This window comes from Aphis gossypii, chromosome 1 (genome assembly GCF_020184175.1).
Source record: "Aphis gossypii isolate Hap1 chromosome 1, ASM2018417v2, whole genome shotgun sequence".
In the NCBI taxonomy this organism is placed as follows: domain Eukaryota; kingdom Metazoa; phylum Arthropoda; class Insecta; order Hemiptera; family Aphididae; genus Aphis; species Aphis gossypii.
This window is the reverse complement of record NC_065530.1, coordinates 80,842,383-80,862,467: the sequence shown is the minus strand read 5'-3', so window position 1 is coordinate 80,862,467 and position 20,085 is coordinate 80,842,383. Positions and strand designations below refer to the sequence as shown.

The 20,085-nt window shown below is 29.1% G+C and overlaps 1 protein-coding gene across 3 annotated transcripts in view; it reads left to right on the top strand.

The window, feature by feature from the left end:
* Positions 1-17,800, top strand: part of LOC114122807 (sodium- and chloride-dependent GABA transporter ine-like) — a 37,827-nt gene extending 20,027 nt beyond the window's left edge. For 2 of the 3 annotated variants that reach the window (XM_050206284.1, XM_050206274.1), the window contains exons 3-12: positions 7,652-7,854; positions 8,428-8,562; positions 9,936-10,149; positions 11,454-11,724; positions 14,748-14,976; positions 15,357-15,469; positions 16,154-16,294; positions 16,428-16,628; positions 16,955-17,131; positions 17,259-17,800. In XM_050206284.1, coding sequence (XP_050062241.1) covers positions 7,652-7,854; positions 8,428-8,562; positions 9,936-10,149; positions 11,454-11,724; positions 14,748-14,976; positions 15,357-15,469; positions 16,154-16,294; positions 16,428-16,628; positions 16,955-17,131; positions 17,259-17,429 — 1,855 coding nt within the window. In that variant the 3' untranslated portion in view covers positions 17,430-17,800. Of the gene's footprint in view, positions 1-7,651; positions 7,855-8,427; positions 8,563-9,935; positions 10,150-11,453; positions 11,725-14,747; positions 14,977-15,356; positions 15,470-16,153; positions 16,295-16,427; positions 16,629-16,954; positions 17,132-17,258 lie in introns of those variants that run through there. The other variant, XM_050206280.1, reaches the window with a different exon arrangement.
* Positions 17,801-20,085: the final 2,285 nt, after the last annotated feature.

Sequence of the window (20,085 nt, the reverse complement as noted above, 5' to 3'; positions counted from 1 at the left end):
AGGTACATGACGATGACATATAACGTTTTATTCAAATTTCTGTTAATTAGGATTCAATTTTTTTTAAAAGACAAAGGTCTTTAAATGTTAAAATACTAAAATGACACTAATTTCTGAAGAATAGACATTATTCAACGATGTACTAGATTTTGTAACGTCATTGGCCTTAATCAATTGTTTTATTATATTATAATATAATATATATTATATATATATATATTTTTTTTTATATAATTCTATAAAACTTTACAAATGTAATAATTGAGATGCATAGCATAAATTATATACAAAAAAAAATGAAGAAAAACATGCTAGTATTTAAACTTAAAATATTAGGTGTCGTGTCGAGTGCCCACCCGGTGAACACATTTTTGACCTATTATTCTAAGCATTCTTATTATTTTGCTATATTGTTTTAAACATATACCTATTTCTATATGGTATTTCCCATTCCGCGAGAAAAATGAATAAGTAATATGTTGATGAAGAGGTTAGATTGTTATACTCAAAAACAAAATATGTGTTTTTTCCAATAAAATGTACATGTTGTTTGTTTATTTTGTTTTACGATATACACACAATAATATTGTTGTGTGATTTATAACAAAACAGATTATCGATCAGCAAGGCGCTGTAGTCTTATTAAAATTTTGTATTCCGATTTTTTTTTCGTCAAGCGCCAAAGCGTTGACGCGCTCGCGAGTCTAAGAGCAAAAATTCGTAATAATCATTCTTATTTCGGCACTCGCGGTCATTTCGCGCTTGCACGGGTACGGCGGGTTCGCGCGGTACTGATACAATTATTATATAATACACGAGCGTCGTAGAAAAACATCTCGAAACTAAAAAACGCGCCCACACATAATAGCGGCCGCGTAAAATATTTATAATAATAATAATAATATAGCAAGTGCGAAACCGAATGGACCGCCATCAGCGCGCAGCATCCGGGAATCGGTCTCGCGCGGAGTCAATCGTTTTGGCACGAGGTTAGGTTGTGCACAGTCGCCGTGTACGTGCCACACGGTCTGGCCGGAGAATATTTCCTCGCGCTTTTATTAATTTATCCTATTCACACCAATGCACCTATAACACACACACACACACGGTGTGCGCAAAAATAATGGCACGCTACATCATCGCTCGGCCGACACAATACGAATCGAATCCGAACGTATTGAATTCCAGCGGACGCGTTAAGTTCGCGCTCAGTCATTCCGTTAGACGCGTTCAATAGATCCGCGCGCGCGGGTGCAGTGTACTTGTACAATAATAATATAATAAACGTCCGCGAGTATGTTATTTTTTTATTGTTATTATATATGTATTTATACTTCGATAGTATACGTATATTGACAGCCACAGGGGCGTAAAATATTCACCATCACGGCGCAAACGGCGTATACAAGTGCGGGTTTTCAATAACACTCTTATTATTATCATTGTTACCCACCTATTTTAATTTTAATGTGGTCTCCGACTATATGGCGTTTCAAGAGTTATATTATATTCTTCGCGTATCGTGACGTTTTCGTAGGTACCTTTATTATTATGTGCCGTGTACGTGTGGACGTATGGAATAACGTAATAATAAACTCGGTATCATATGGCTGTTGACGAGTTTAATAATATTTTTTCACTCGATAGGTTAAAATTTATTTTAAAAAATTAAGCTAATGGCTACCCGATTATTTTATTTTATTTTTTTTGACTTTTTACTTGGTTAATTTAAGAGGAATATAAGTTCCTACTTGGTCAACTTATATATGACTTTTTAATTCTTATTGATTTCGTATGGATATTATAAGAAAAAAGAATAGTTTTAATTGTATTTGTGATCAACGCACTTCTCTGGTCTCCCCTTCTTACATTTACCACCAGAGGTGGATTTAGATATGTGGTGGCCCGTGGGCGGAATGCATTGTAGGGGCCCCTTATACATAAATAAGAAAGTATTTTTTTTCTTATTAAAATATCATAAAATTGTGAAGACCCCTGGGCTGCAGCCCACTCTGCCCTCCCTTAAATCCGGTCCTGTTCACCACCCTTTAAATTTAAAATCTCCATAGTCAGGTATGATCAGATAAATCGACGGCTTTATATACGTACTTTCAAAAAATATGGAAACATCACTGTATATACTAACAGTAATATATACGAATATGCATTAGCGTATTTTATGACATATATAGTAGAATCTTGGTAATCCGACCGTTCGATAATCCGGTACTTCCAGTAATCCGGCTATATTAACTTATATTTATCTGGCGAATAACCATAAAATTACTATCGTTAACAAAAACAAATTGATATATTTTTTTTTAACTTGTCCCGTCATAAGATTAATTAAACATAGTATGAATGTATTATTTATGTTTTATTATAAAATACAATAAGGCTATTAATTTTTTAATAATTGTAAAAATTTAAAATTCAGTAAGTAAAAATGCACTTTTATATGAACCCCCATTAATCCGCCATTTTCATTAATCCGGCTGTAGCGTGGTCTGACATCTGTCGGATTACTGAGATTCTACTATATTATAATATATTATGTTATAGTGACTCGAGGGAGGGTCACTGCCCTAATTATTCGAGCACTTTGCAGACATTCGTAATACTTATATACTTATGTTTATATTATTACTATATTTATCTGGTCTGTAATCGAGTATACTCGGGGGCCTCCATGTCATTTAATATAATTTTTTTAAATGATATACGAGTTAGGTAGGTACGCTCAACATTGGTGAGCACTGCACCGTCAATAAAACGACGAATAAGTTACTCTCGTAAACACTATGTGAATGTGTGATGATGATAATAATAATAACAAATAACAATAATAATGTAATAAAGAGGTATAAACATGCGCGAACCGCAACTTTCCACGTTAAAAAGAATTCGAAAATCAAAAGAAAATCTTGAGGGCCTTTTAGCTAAGGTACCTACGTTGATTTATATTTACGCGTTTACGATTATTTTGATCAACAGGATGACAAATCAAGCATGCTTCACCCCCATTCTTATTTATTTTTCATTTTATTTCAAATTTAACTTACACATACCTTTATACCTATAGTCACTCGTAACGTTTATATTTCTCGCTGTCTTGTTGTAGGTAATAATGTAATCGCCTTATTCACTTCCACACTCAACGTTATGATACAATAATTATATTATAATCGTATTGTATTTATAGACACACTTTATAACAACTTACAAGTATACAATATTTTAAAATGTGATGTTTAAGACCCGAAACATGAACGTTCTATAATGACCATCGTCACGAAAGCATTTTGTATAAGACCGGCTTTTCATGCACTCGTCTTGCGGCTATGTTATACTCGTCTTATACCGAACAAGTCTGCCGGTAATCGGTGTTGCATGATGCCCATTTCATATGTAGGTCTGCGAGACCAAAAGTATTATATATTATTAAAGTCTCCACCGCAACGACCGCCGACGAATTTATATCAAAATTCATTGTACTATACAGAAATATATTGATAGATTTTTTTGACACCTATGACTTAAATCAGAATCTAAACATTTTTATTTTCTTATTACAATGAAAATATAAATCACTTTATAATCATCGGATTTAGACGTAATTAATTATTTTATCTCTGAATCGCTGATAAATATAGGGAAAATTGAAAAGTATCTTTATGCAACATAAATCATGAATCATATAAAATGCCATGCACTTAAAGTAAACACGTATTTCTAATGTGTATTATAAAATATTTCATAAAAACATGGTTTAAACTTTAAGTACCTATACATTAAATAAAAAGTTGAAAAAAATAAGTTATTCGCGTTATATTATAATTTAAATTATAAGTTAACTCGATGTTTTTTAATACTATTATTAATTTTTTTTAACTTGTTAAAAAATATATGTTATATATCCTTATTGCTTGTTTCAAACAATAAGGTAAATGTGGTTACGGCCACCTGCTTTTATTATAAGACCAGAGCGCACGATTGCAGCCTATATTATAAGTTATAACGGATAACTACCTACCTTACACATTGAAGCAGACCTCAATAAATCAGTTATACGCAATACACAAACACACGGCCGTAAATCGTGTTTTATATTATTGCGCACTAAATTGCATCGGTCGGGGTGGTTCGCCGCGGCAGGTGAATATTGCATACTTTTACAATAATAATGTAATAGGCAATCATTATTATAACGTCGGGGAGAACGTACACGCTGTTGGCTGCGATCGAATTCTAACGTGGCGGGTTGAATCGTAATTAAACCGCAATATATGTGACACCTCCGTTTGAACGTGGGCGCGTTTATAATACCTATGTACACGTTTTAATTTATGTGTTTTTATAATATTATATGTTAATTAATAACATCGATTAATCGATAGTCACGGTTCGGTATGAAAAAAAAACAACCGAATACCCACCGTATACGCCGCATATTGGCCAACCCGCGAGATCAAAGATACAGCGCATATATATGACTAATGTTCGCGTTGCAAGTAGACTCGTATTATGGAAGGTATATGTAGACACATTTAAAAATTGTTTGCAAAAATGAATCTGCGCGAATACCGTGCCTATACCTGCAGTTGTGTAGGTACAGTTAATTAACAAACTATTTAACCCGTTATACGGCTTCCACGAATCGGTTTTATTCGTCCCGAGCCCAATCGTATTATTTTGTTAAGTTGATGATTTAAAGATGTATTCGTCCATTAGACGTGTATGTAAAATAAGTATGTTATTGATGGTGTTTGCATGGATATGTTTGCAATATCTCTCGTATACATATATTTATATAATATGTATATGAGATATATTCACTATAACGAATATCGTCATAATGTAATAATAATGGAATAATATCGCAATATCATTCTGTATAATACAAAATACGAATCATGCAGATTTTATAAATCTGATCGAATAAATCGTTTTGACATAAGATCTACTGTTCTTTAAACTAAAATAATAAGTTTTCTGCAGCAGGTGTAATTAAATACATATTTAATATTTATGCGATAATAATATTGTTATTGTTATATAGGTTACCTACACTTTTTTTAATCATCATAATAGTATAAAGTTTAATGTTAGGTAATCGTAAAATGAATGCGTAACTATTGCCAATCGGAATATAACTTATATATCAAACGGTTATGCTAATTAGTAGGGCTCTGATTTTAAAGCATAATAAGCTATTAAAAAAAGCGCACGATTGTTTTAAAAAAGCAATAAAGAAGCATATTTGTTTTAAAAAAAGCAAAAAGAAGCATATTTGTTTTAAAAAAAGCAAAAAGAAGCATTACCAAATATTAACATGAACTAGTTATAAAAATGAATAAAAAAATTTTAAATATTAATTTAAATTAAATAAAGAATTAACTACTATGTATTTCTCTAGATTTTCAGTAGTGAAACTGTCTCAATTGTCCGACAGAATATTTTTGTATGTAGAAAACGAACTCTCTGCATCCACTGAAGTGATCGGTGCATACTCCATACAAGAGGTTTCAAATTACAACACTAAATCTTAAATTTTGAAATGGTCCATATCAGTGTTATAGGCATGTTGATCGTATAGGTACTGCATGTTATGTGTAAATCGATAATCTATATACGTTTAATAAATTGAATAAACAAGACGATACCTAAAATAATAATAATCCAATATCTTCATTCTGGTTTTTACATTAATTATTATTAATTTTTTTTATTATTACAATAACATCATAAACATACGAGTATTATATTTAATTAAAAGCTGGAATAATTTTAAAAAAGCATAAATGAATTGATTTATTTGGAATCAAAATGACGTGAAAAAGAAGCATATGCTTTAAAATTTGAGCCCTAATAATTAGTAATTTCTTACTATATTGTGTATGGTAACATATTGTTATTTGTTAAGCACCGATCTCATCCTGTTAGAGATGTATTTCTGCGCTTAGTAGTTTATAAACACGTTTTAATAATATATGTTCAAAAACGTTTGTTTATTATTTTAATAATATTATTGTTAATTGTTATTTGTTTTTAAGTAATCTATAAAATGTTGCAGCATAATAACCTCTAATCGGATTTAGATCACTGAAATTTAATGATATTTTTAATTAATTTATTATGTAATTACATTCTCCTCAATATTATATTATTATTAATGTATTTATTTGTTTTTGATTTAATATGTGATGACGTACATTACTATAGTACATATCGAAATTACCTACGTATGCATAACTGTTTAAGCCCCCTCTCCCACCATCTAATGAAATTTAATTAAATAGAAAATATTAACTACTTACCTAATTATAAATCAACTTAGACTATTTTTGGCAGCGTTTACACTATTTAAATACATATTATATGATCACCAATTTAATGTAGTATATAAGTAGAATAAATAATAATTTAATAAAAAAAACACAAAAAAACTTTGAATGTTAATTTTGTTGTAAATAAATATTTTCACTTTTTCAATAATTAAGAAAAGAATTTTTTTATGTAACAATGTACAGAAATGATTTTAACGGAAATTTCATGGCATTGAGTTAATTTTAGGAGTACGCAATAATGTCTTTGCACGTACTACTTCGTCTTCATTAAGAAAGTTCATAAATTAACCAACAAAATATAGGTAACATAGTGACTGAATTTTTAAAACGATCTTATAAAACATAAAATATAATGTAAAATGTATTATTAGATTATTTTGGATAATCAAAAATATATCTACCACATCAATTAATTACCGTACATGAAACATCGTTATTTTATTTTAGTATAAATAAACGAGAATCGCCTAAATTTCTTATATTATAATGATATATTTTTTCTTTTGTTCAAGAATGTTACATTTTTATAGCATTGATGTAGAACATTAAATCCAAATTATCTAGTAAACGAGTATAATTTTATCTTTTTAATAGATGGAATATATGATTATCTTTTTTTTTTATAGATAATTGCGTATTTTAAATAAGTTCTGCTTTTTCTATATAAAAAAAGATTAATAGTCACCTTAACTTTTACTGACCAAGCATACCAATTTTATAATAACAACCAATAATTAGGATACATAATACTTCAAAACTATAATTTTGGTTAATATACTCAAAATACTATCTACAGTATTTACTATAGTGATTTACATTCCACGTTTAAGTATGAAAAATATTTTTATTACGATCAAGAATTGTTTAAATAACCACATCATAACATGTACCTGTACCGATCGACTGTGTAATGTTATATCTAAACAGCTCATAATTTTATTCAATTCAATCAAATTTCTGATTATAAGCATCATTGGAATGTATTGGTTGTACAATGATTTTTTCTTTTTCATTTTATCTTTTTTTACTTATTTTCTTTGTACTTTTTTTAAACGTACCTAGGTATATATTGTTAATAATATTTATTAGCTATATTTTTTTTGTTAATCGATTATATATATTATATAAGCAAGTGTAGCTACAGCATTACCAAAAACATTTTCATAGATTAAGACAAGTATAATTGTCATTTACTTTTAAAATGCATTTTATCGATGTATTTTTTATACATATCATATCGAAATAATTTTTTTTCATGAATTATAAATAACTAAAACATTATTTTGTTGGAATGTATTTTCCAGATTCATTGAGAAAAATGACGGTGATTTTACAGAATGCAGCAGTTGTTCCAGATCACTTGCAGAATCGTTATCGGACTTTCGGTCCAGGACCCGGACTCACTATTGGCGCAATAAACTACAGTTCATCTTAGCATGCCTGGGCTGTTCGGTGGGCCTGGGTAATATGTGGCGGTTTCCATATCACTGTCACAAAAGTGGCGGAGGTAAGCCTTTTTTCATTTTTGTCAATTATAATTTACAGTTTATACCAGGAAATTTAAAATTAAAATTACTGACATTTTATCGTGAAATGATTGCCACTAAAGGTTTAATAGGAAGAAGCCAATTTATCGTAGGCCAAGGGAGCCATTAATTCATGATGGCGGGAACTTCACTATTGCTGTTTTATTGTTTTAAATTTACAGCCGAATTAAATGGCAATGTCGACAATATTTATACAAAAATACAATAACAATTATAAACAAACAAACAAAACACAACACAATAAAAGACTTGTTGTATTGATCAATTAAATCAAAGAAATATTAAAAGTCACATAAACGAATTATAATGGGGACATTAATAATTGAAGGTAGAGAAAATCGGAATGTTTTAAATTCAGGAAGGAAATGCTTCTATTTTGTTGTTTATGGAAATTGCTACTTTATTGACCGAGTTAATATTTTAATTTTAACTATGACTTTTATAGACACGTGTTACATGTTATAAAATATACATTTTTATTAGAGATTTATGCATTTGTTATATAATTATAATTATAATATATAAACTTTTAGGTATATTTCTGATACCATATTTTTTGGTAATGATATTTTGTGGAATACCATTGCTGTACTTAGAACTAGCTATTGGACAGTTTACTAAACGAGGACCTATTAGTGCAATATCGAAACTCTGTCCAATTCTAAAAGGCAAGTAAATTATCTTAATTATATTGTTATATTTAGTTCTATTAATATATATATATACATATATATTATGTATAATATTTAAAACTATAATTATTAACGAAATAAAAGAATACATTTTGAACAAATTGTATCTATTTTTGTGTAAGATGAACAATGAAAACTCAGCTCATTTTTTGCAAACAATATTTTTATCATCATTGCTTTATTCAAATATTAAGATATCTTCCGTGGAGTTACTCAACTCCGATCTAGGGCGTATTTAAGTCGAGACCATAGGGAGGTGGGAGGGCGAAAATAATTTTTCTTTTTTCGCGTAAATAAATAAAAATATGGGTAACAAATTTAATTATTAATTCAATGTATTATATAGAAAAAATACGAGTAATGGAAGGGGCGAATGCCCCCTTCGCCCCCCTCAAATACGCCCTTGATTCCGATGTACTGAAATACTACAATTGAAAATATTTTGTGTGACTTGAGTTAAAATAAGTCTACTAAAGAACTAGTCTAGTACTGATTAGTACTGATTAAGTGAATGTTGACCTTAGTTGAAATAAAGGCCAAATTAGAAATTATTGGATTAATGTTTGTATCTGACCTACTCGTGTTATTAAATAATAAATAGTATATTGTACATTTAATAATAATCTTGTGTGCTTATGAATAACATTACATGATAATTAATATTTAAGCATATAATAATTATGTAGGTATTCGCTGTATTACCATATTTTTTACAGAAAACAATTATACATTAACATGTTGCTAATGAACAATAGCATGCGTCAATAAGACTCTAGCTAAAATAATACATCTTAGTTCGGTTTAAATTATTTAACAACTAGTATTCGTATTCACTATTCATCTTCGTGACTTCGTCAATAATTTTTTTATAAAAGCCATATTGATAATATATACTATGAATTGAATTATTTTCTGTTAAACCTAAACTTAAATATTATGAAAAAAATAAACTTATGTAATATGTTTTCATACTAGGATTAGGAACTTAAAATCTATTAATTACCACAATATATTCTTATATTGTACCGTATATTTTAATTTTGCATACGACGATTCTACTGAAAATTGAGAATATAATATTATTATACCTTTTTATATCATAGAAGGATAAGTATAAATGAGCACAAACGGTAAATATCCTGTTTATAACTATACACACATTTTTTTCCATATATTTTTTTAGTATTATATAAATAATTCGGCTTGTTGAAATATAAGCAATTAAACGCACGCTGTGTTGTAATAATTTAATATACGAATCACTAACGTGTCATCCGTCATGCAGTTCATGTCAACTGACGATGACTAACGTGTATTATATTCCGATTTCTGATTTCCGTCTTTTATAGGAGTTGGTTTATCCAGTGTGGTGACGTCGTTCTTCGTATCCGTCTATTACAACGTAATCATCGCATACACTCTGTACTATTTTTTCTCGGCCATTCAGAATCAGCCGCCATGGGTACACTGCAACAATCGGTGGAACACTCACCAATGTTGGACGACAGGCTTTAACACCACTAGGCCTTTGGACAGCAGAAGTCCCACCGAAGAGTTTTACAAGTACTTGCAAAACTTAATAGATAATTATAAAAATAATATTAAATAAATATACGTATTGGATAAGATAAAAGTTATTGCACACTTTAAAACTTACATTCCAACTGCAAATATATTATAAGTATTATAATTTATAATGCATACTTCTAATGCTTATCATATTGCGATCAAATCATTGTATATGAAATTTTGACATACAATAATACAATGAGAGTCAATATAAAAAATATATATAACATAAATAACTTACAATAATTATATTGAAGTGTGTATTGCATTAAGTATAGTAGTATCATTATACCCACGTGTACGTTTCATGAATGGTTAAAAACTAAATGACTATGTACCGAGATACTTTAATTGTTGAAAATCATATTTTAATTATTGTTATCTATACTTAACGAGACTATATTATATTATATAATTATAATATATATGATAAGATTATATTATAGACTAAATTATAATACCATCCGGACAGCTTAAACGACTATTACTGGATTTGGCAAAAAAATCATACGATTACTTGATAATTTATTGTTTATAAGCATAGGTGTACTTAAATACTGGCATGAGAGCGGAAGTTAGGCATATAATGACTTAACACATACCTTGCAGTGACGTTCATAAATTCATGATGTAGATCATATGGAAATGAAAAACCCCTGTTATAGATTAACCATTTACTCATTCATTAATCATCGGTATACTAACGAACCATGACTATAAAAAATAATTGCCAGCATTTCGATTTGATTATGATACTTTCGCGAGATCACGTAATAATCGCCATGATCGTTTTACTTCCCACTCTTCACGGCGACCATGAATATTGTTATTGTTTATAGTGTATACTATATTATTATTAAAATTAATTCTAATAATTCTATTACAGTTTCCGAGCGATAATTATTGTAAAATGTGTTATAATATTATGTTTTTAGTTTTGACTGTATTACTATATACTTACCCACCAACACGCATATATACAATAATTACAATGTATATATTATACATAAATTACAAATATTATTGTATTTTATTTTTCAAATTTTGAGAATGTACAACATATATCTGATTTCATAGAGAATTACGTTTTTCGAATGATTAATGGTATGATATATCATGTATATAAATCAAATTATGTCGTTCCAAAACTCAAACTTATGCCTCGGATACCCATTAACCTTATCCATATGATATGAACTAACTACCAGTTATAGCGTCGTAAGGAGATTTCCCCTAAAAAGCTGATTGATGTACTTTGGGTATTGTCTTATCTTTAATATTTTTATTGCATCGTACAGCTTGAAAATGCTGCAGATTGCAAAGGACCCGAACACGTTGGGCAATGTCCGCTGGGAGTTGGCCGTGTGCATGTTTGTCGTGTCCATCGTCGTGTACTTTAAGCTGTGGAAAAGCACCGAGTCTTCCGGCCGCGTGTTACACTTGACCGCCACTCTGCCGTTCGCCATGTTGGCCGTGCTGCTGGTCCGGTCATTGATGCTGGATGGTGCCGAAATCGGTCTCGAATATTTCCTGTTCAAACTCCGCTGGGAGCTGCTGTTAGATTCGAAGGTTAGATAGTGTCAAACATACTGCAGTACAGAGTGATACTTTTAAAAGAACTTATAAACATTTATACGATAAAATTTATCGTGATGTACGGCGAGATATTATTCCGCGATATAAGTATAGTCATCACGTATTCTACGAATGGGATGACTGCGAATATATATGGTAGGTCATAGGTAGGTAGCTAAAAAAACCCCGGTCACAAAGTAAAATCATTTAACTCAATATTTCCAGCTCGTCATAATATCATAGATCACTATATACTGTATAATATACATATATTGATTTTTGTCTCTCATCCTTCCTCCCACCCATTTCGTCGTGATATGTCCTGCTTATTTATTTTTCTTTCCAATACTAGTCTAGACGTTATTTTCACCGTAGAATTCTAATAAAAGAGCAGGATATAAAAAGTATTACCTACAATAATATAGTTTACCTACCTTCCTATGTGTATGCTTGCAAGCGCTCATGGTATATTTATTATACTCGCTCCATTCCATTTCACAGTCAGACGACGACAAGGTCAACACTCATAATAGTTATTATTCTAACATTTACAATTGTAATATTTAAATATAAATTATTGAACGATGACATGAAGAAAATTGTTTTCGCCCGCTAAATTCATTCGATGAACTTTATTTTACTGTCCATCGTCGACAGTTCATTCTTTATTTAAGAAGTCATTGATTCTTTCAACGTTGAGTGTGTTAATATTTACTGTGATAGTTAATCGATATTCACGATTAAATTTATCAAGTACGTCAAACACACTTTAATTATTATGATAATCACCACGATAGACGTCAATTGCCATTTATTTTATTACTCTGTCCGTAAAATATTATTGTTATCCATGTCAAATTGTTACTTACGAATATTCGTAATTTTTAGTTATGTACACAGAAATTAGATGTAGGTAGAGAAGTAGTTAGGTAAACTAATCTTTTATACGCGTTGTTAGGTAAACCATTAATAAATATTCTTTCAAGTCAAATAAAAATAGAGACAATAAATAAATAAAATGTTAAACAACTTGCAACCAATTACAACAGCATATAATTATTACAACCGTGACTAAATAAATTAGATAACTTTATAGATACTACAAAATATGTCTGATTGAATTTGTATTTTGAATGATTTTTTAAACGTTTATACAAAGATATTTAAAAACTCCGATTTCCGTCAAATATACCTTAATAATTAAAAACTGTTATTGTACATATACAAATTTATAAGACTCTTAAACTAAAATAGTAATTGTCTTGTAAAACTCAAATAAATTTTAAGTACTATATTATTTTCTTTGTGGGAATATGTAGAGATAGCTATTTATGAAAAAAACGTTTTATAGTTAGTCAATGTTTGTTATCTTGTAAACGTAATATACAACACATGTTTAATGTTTTGATTTGAATGTATGTGTAAACATTGAATATTTCGCATCGAATAATGACCTTAAAATTTAGACGTCCGTGATAAGACCTGAGTAAATAATTTACAAGTTATTATTATTAATCCAAATGCGTGATAAATAACATGAATATTATATATTTACACCTGCGATTTAATAAGCAATTACAAATTAGACTAGATAACCTGGTATCCCCGGTACTAAACATTTATATGATTATTATGCCTATCCTGTAATACTATTATATTAATGTGTTATTAGTAGACAAGTCATCCTTGAAACTTGATATATTAAGAGTTTATCATATCTAGATTAAAATAATATCTATAAGTAGTATAATATATTTTATGTATATAAATTTAAGATACAAAACCACTTAAAAAAAAAAATCAATTTAACAATATTATAATGTCAATTAATTTTGTTAACGTAATACAATTTTATTTTTTATTAACCTTAAAATCTTAATTTTACAATTTTACAAACAATATAATGTATACTTATAAATCACACAACATACATATGTATATAATAACATTATTATATTAGGAATATTATTTTGTGTATAATATAAATGTTCTATAACCCAATAGAATATTCGAATGTATACAGAATACTAAAATTTAGTATTTTTATGAAGTGAAAAATGTATACGTATTCTATTTAATGTAACTTTACTAGAAATTTACTATAAAGAAAAAAAACATATTCAACATTTTCAATGAACATTTTAGATTATTAAAAATATATATGTTTGAATTTCAATAGCATATATTTTATAAATTCTCATTGGTACATGTTGAAAAATAACTTAGTTTAAAATTAAATTAATTTATAAATGACTATAGGTAAGTATTATACGTAATAAATCATCATAAACGACTAATAAGTAACTACACATCTTCAAAACTTTAGTGTTTAAATATATCTATTTAAATTCCCAAGGACTTGTACCTCGCAGTCAAACTTTACTTAACATTATTTAAATATATTATACAGCTTTAAATTTCGTAGAATTTACATATTTTAACGTGACATTTAAGCAAAATATTTCCTACCTGACGTACAAGCTGATTATTTTTTTTTTTTTTGATGAATACGCGTATTTTAAAGTTCTTATTCTAAATTTTTACACTTTTAGAATTCATTGCGATTTAACTGATAATCGTTTTTATTGCCTTATATATATTAACGTATGGTAAATTGCCCATAAACATAATCTTCTATTGATAATTTTAAATATTTTAAAATCGCAATAAATATAACCTTATGATTTGTATTACACAATAATGACTATAAAGTTATTTATATACATATTTCTTACCAAGAAGTACGTTATATAGTATAGGGAAACTATAAAATTTACTTAGGTAATATTAGTTCTAGAATCATAGTTTTCTGTAAATACATTTACTTGACATTTTCATGTCAACTGCAAAAATATTGCAATAATAAAATTATTCTGTTATATTATTATTTTCTTCTTTTTTTTTGTCTTATTTCAGGATTCGCATTAAAAGAAAATTATGTTCCTATTTAACTTAAACAATAGTTTAATTTATTCATACTTAAAATTTTATGCAATAATATATTTTATATTACTTAGGTTTGGGTGAGCGCTGTTGGTCTAAACTTAAGCTCTATCGGTATCGCTTTCGGTCTGGTTATTTCGTTTTCTTCGTACAACCGTTACAATAACAATATAATGGTGGACACAGTGACTATATCACTCATAAACGGCGTGTCAAGTTTTGCTGTGGGACTATTCACGTTCGCTACTTTAGGTAACATGGCCAAGGAATACGGAAAGCCTGTGGAAGAAGTACTACCGGACGGTAAATAACATTATAATAATAATTAATAACCAATTAATTATTACAACAATTTTAGTATACAACGCCAGTTGTGTGCTAATAAGCGCATAAAAATAAACTTACTCGAAAAAACGTTTTGAGATAAAAATGCAAATAGATAGGTACTTAAAAATGCAAAAACTCGTTAAATCACATAATGAGAATACATGCAAATGGTTGTTGAAATAAAAACTTATTTTATACATTGCATGTCGATATAATGTTGAAAACACGTATCTTGAAGTTTTTACGTGCTTAATTTAATTATTATTTTAACATTAAATCTTGCTATGGCTCAAAACGAGTAATGAAAGTTTATTACAGGTTTATTTCTTTATTTTATATTATATTGTATTGCGCAGGTCCAGGAATTGTGTTCATCCTGTTCACTAAAGTGCTATCCACTATGCCATACTCAACGTACTTGTCGATGTTACTATTCTTCATGATGTTTTGTCTGGCCCTGAACAGCGAGGTAATTTTACATAATATTATCAATACCAATGCTGTATTCACCTGCATTATGTCGTATATAATATAATATATAATATCCTTGTCATATATGTAATTTCCGTTAAAATATCTGCAAGGGTAATGCAATCCAATCGACGAGTTTGATCGACACGAATTGTTATTTCCATCAATCGAGGATTTATAAAAAATCCACTTTAAATTAGATGGTGATTTGGTGGAGAGGGGGAGGGGTGAAAACTCGAGCTGAGATCGCTTCTAAAATTTTTCAACCTACCATAAATATTCAAGTTATTTTTAAGCTCTTGAACTATAATAATAAATTGAGTTTTATTTTTATAAATAACATACACGAATAGCTTGTTTCTCAGTCTCTCACCCCTTAAAATTTTAAACTTTAAATATGCCCTAGTCAACATATACTATTCGAATTGCGAAGTTTAACTTGCAAATATACTTTTATCAGTTAAACATATTTTAATGACTTATTCAATACATATTATTATGTAGATGTTAAAGAAAATAAATACTATAATTTTATAATTTTATCAAAAAATTTTAAATATGTTTATAAATATTACGAAATCCTTAAAAAATCCTCTTAAACGACGATTAACGTCTATCACACATTTGCGTTACAATATTTATATGAACATGATATAATAGAATATTATTATTTTCATTTCAGTTTGCCATAGTTGAAGTCATCGTAACGTCTATACAAGATGGATTTCCACGAGCTGTCAAAAAATATCTAGCCTGCCACGAACTATTGGTCTTGGTGGTCTGCTGTGCTTCGTTTCTACTCGGACTTCCACTTATCACGCAGGTGTGAAAATCGTAATTTTTAAAAATTATTTACGTGTGTTTGTTGTGTACTAACACAGCAAACTAGCTATGCAAACCCAACCAATCGAATTGTATTAATTATTTCGTCGACTTGCTTTACATGTTGTTTACAGGGTGGTACATATGTATTCCAAATAATTGACTATTACACTTCGACATGGTCTGTTATTTATATTGCTTTTTTCGAAGTGATCGCAGTGTCCTGGATGTATGGTGGTAATAAAATGGCAGCGGACATTGAAAGAATCACAGGAATGAAACCGTTGTGGTTTTTCAAATTCAGTTGGTACATTACTACTCCTCTTTCACTAATGGTAAACTATATTTATATAATTATTATATTGTCTGGTATTCAATGATATATTTACCTATAATATCGACACGAGCCTTCAATCATTTTCATACAAAACTGAAAGTATAATTTTCATGTATCCCTTTTTGATGAGTGATAATACATCAATGTAAAAATAGATGTATATAATATTATAACTTAATTCGTAATTAATATCGATAAAATAATAGCTATATACATGTTTTCCTTCGTCTAAATTACACGCGACATATATCCCTTACGATCACGCAGTTACAAGTCTGTACATAATAATTTGATTTATCGTTTGTTTTTTTCTTGTTGTATTAGTTTGTATGGGCTTTCAGTTTAACAGACTATGAGCCACCGACCTATATGAATGGCACTCGAAACTTTCCAACTTGGGTCCACATAATAGGGTGGTCCATGGTTATGATCTCATTGGCATGTATACCTATCATGTCTGTTCATACGTTCCTACATTCCGAAGGAAAGACATTTTACCAAGTAAGTTTAAAAACAACAAAACTTACATTATAATTTACAATATAATTTTTTTGAGAAAAAAAATTATATGACTTAATTTTATATAACTCATACCTGTAGTTTTTAATATATATATATGTCTTTTTAGAAACTGAACAGATCAATAAAGCCTCGATCAAATGAATTTGGTGAGTTGCCAATGGCGTCGAAAGACAACTTAAAAGAAATGGCTACTTTAATTGAATGTAAAGCACCTCAGATACCACCTATTATTGTCTTTCCGGAAACTGTTAAAAATAGTAAATATAATAATTTATGATTGTATACCAACGATTTTTGTTGACAATTATATACCCTAAACATTTTTCACAAATAATAATTCATATATATTTTTAACTCTAATGTACTGTTACTGTAACACACCGCACACACATTCCATACACCATTATGTATTATAATGCGATATACTCATCAGATACAATTCATTGTACAGTACATGCTTAACTGAAAATGTGTATATTTTATGTTAAGTTTAACACAAAACTTTTACCTACTTTATTTTTTGTATCATTGATAATATTATGTAGTTATACCTACTAATAAATTCTGATATATGCATTTTATTTATTAACGATACGAGCATTGAATATATTGCCAGCAAATAAAACGAATTTACCATTTCACAGATTAGATTGTTTTTTACTTTTATAATATAATTTTGAATTTTTTAACGCAAATAATTAATCGTACGGTTTTTAATATTTATAATGAACACGAATATGTAAGACGTAGGTATAATGTATATTTTACCGTATATCCATTACATGTATAGTATAGTCATAAATACTACTTATCTATTGACTTTACTAGTCGTATTGCTTCAAAACTTTAAGGTAACGAGGTCTGAAGTAAGTCAAAAAATGTATTTCTATCAGTTATCAGTAGGCAAACTTATAACTATGTATAGAAAAAATACAATAATTGATAAATTATCATAATACATACGAGTTCAAAGACTTCGATGAACAAGTATGGATTTCAACGAGTAAAACGAAACTTTATACTAACCGAAAAAAAATTAAAAAACAGATTAATTTCATGATTGTTGGTGGCCCCTAACAAGTAGATACAACTGTACAGAAGGTTATTATTACCAACGATTATCGTATCGATATTTTGAAGGTTTACTAAGCCGTCAAATGTGTTTGGCCATATAGGTGGTTTTGCAAATACTTCAGGTAGTGCTGAATTCGACATTTCATTAGCCAGGTACAATAATAATTGTGGCTTTTGACGATAAATTAATATACAATTTTCGTACAAAAACATAACATACGGCTGGTACCTAGTGGCACGATGATTTTTGACGGATTATCGAATGCTCATTTTATACGTTGTGTCTTTGTCCGTAGTCGAGTTAAAATTATGACTAGTTTCTTAGATACCTATTACTTGTATCGAACACAGAATTTTGTGATCTGATGACTATTGTACCATGTTAGTCGAATAATACTGCAGTAATACCTGAACAAATAGTTCAATCAAATATTTTTTTAATTTGTATAATTATTGGCACACACATAATACGCAATAAATGGGTGTACTGTACTCGTAAATCAATCAAGTAAATTAATTATGCTGCTCCTGTGGTTAACTTTTGGAGCTATGAATTTGCTGAGCCGTGGTTATTTTGTAATGATTTTGAATTATTTATTTGATAGGTACTTGAAAAACGCATTAGTTAATTCAATAACTTTGCGTGGCGACAATATTAAGAATTTTGTCAAAATAATATTATATTCAATTATTCGAAATAAAGACACATCCACTCAATGGATTCGTTTTAACCAAAAAAAGTTACAAGTGGAGCACTTACATTATAACCTCGATAGAAATATGTTAAAAACTAAAAACCCATATTTTTATAATGAATGATTAATTGTCATTTTGCCATTTTGAGGGTCATTTAGTTATATATAGTATAATATTAATAACTACGTTCGTATATAATATAACATGTTATTATACCGGTTTTATATATATTTATAAACAATATTATTATACTACGTTAATTTCACATTTTTGTATAAGTATATTATTTTGTGGTAGCTTATATAAATATTGGTAGGTGTCAGGTGATTAAAGGTTCCATCACTTCTATCTCAATAAGTAATATCATTGGTTATAGAACAGAATATATTTTAATATTTTATACAGAGCCGTGTCAAGTAATTCAGCACCCCGGGACAAAATTTCATTTTCGGCCACAGTTAGCATATTAAAAGCAAATAAAGGCGTCCGAGGGCAATTGCCCCTTTTGCCCCCCCCCCCCTTAATACGGCTCTGATTTTATAATCGATTATAATAACTAATAGGATGACACTTGTATAATCAGAATAGCCCAATACTATCTATAGACTATAACATACGTCATACACCTAACCTATCCAAACCCAGTGCGGCAGTGCTGTAGCCAAGGCTCAAGAGCACTGTGGGTACACGCGAGAGCCCCAAAATTTAGGGTTTTGCCGGGTTGACTGTAGTGTAGTGTACAAAAATTCCTTATAAAATATAAATTATATCACTAATACATTTATATAATTCAAAGTAAATCTAAGATAAATTATTCATAATTTGTACATCACATTCATAAATGCCAAATATTTATGATTAAGTACTAAAGCATAATGTTAAAACCAATAATCGATATCAATTCCATCGTCATGTTTAATATTTATTTATGAATACGGGGTGTCCGCAACACACTGCAGGTACCTAACAGGACTATATAATAATATGCTATACATGATACAGATAATCCTAAGACATATAGTTGTAGTTTAAAATAATGTAACTTGGAGGACTACAATTTGTTTTCATTTGTTGTACCTAAATGTAGCATGTACTTCGTATGAATATAACGAGCGCACATCGTCGTACGGCTCTTATCGCAACTCTGTGTACAAACTTTTGTT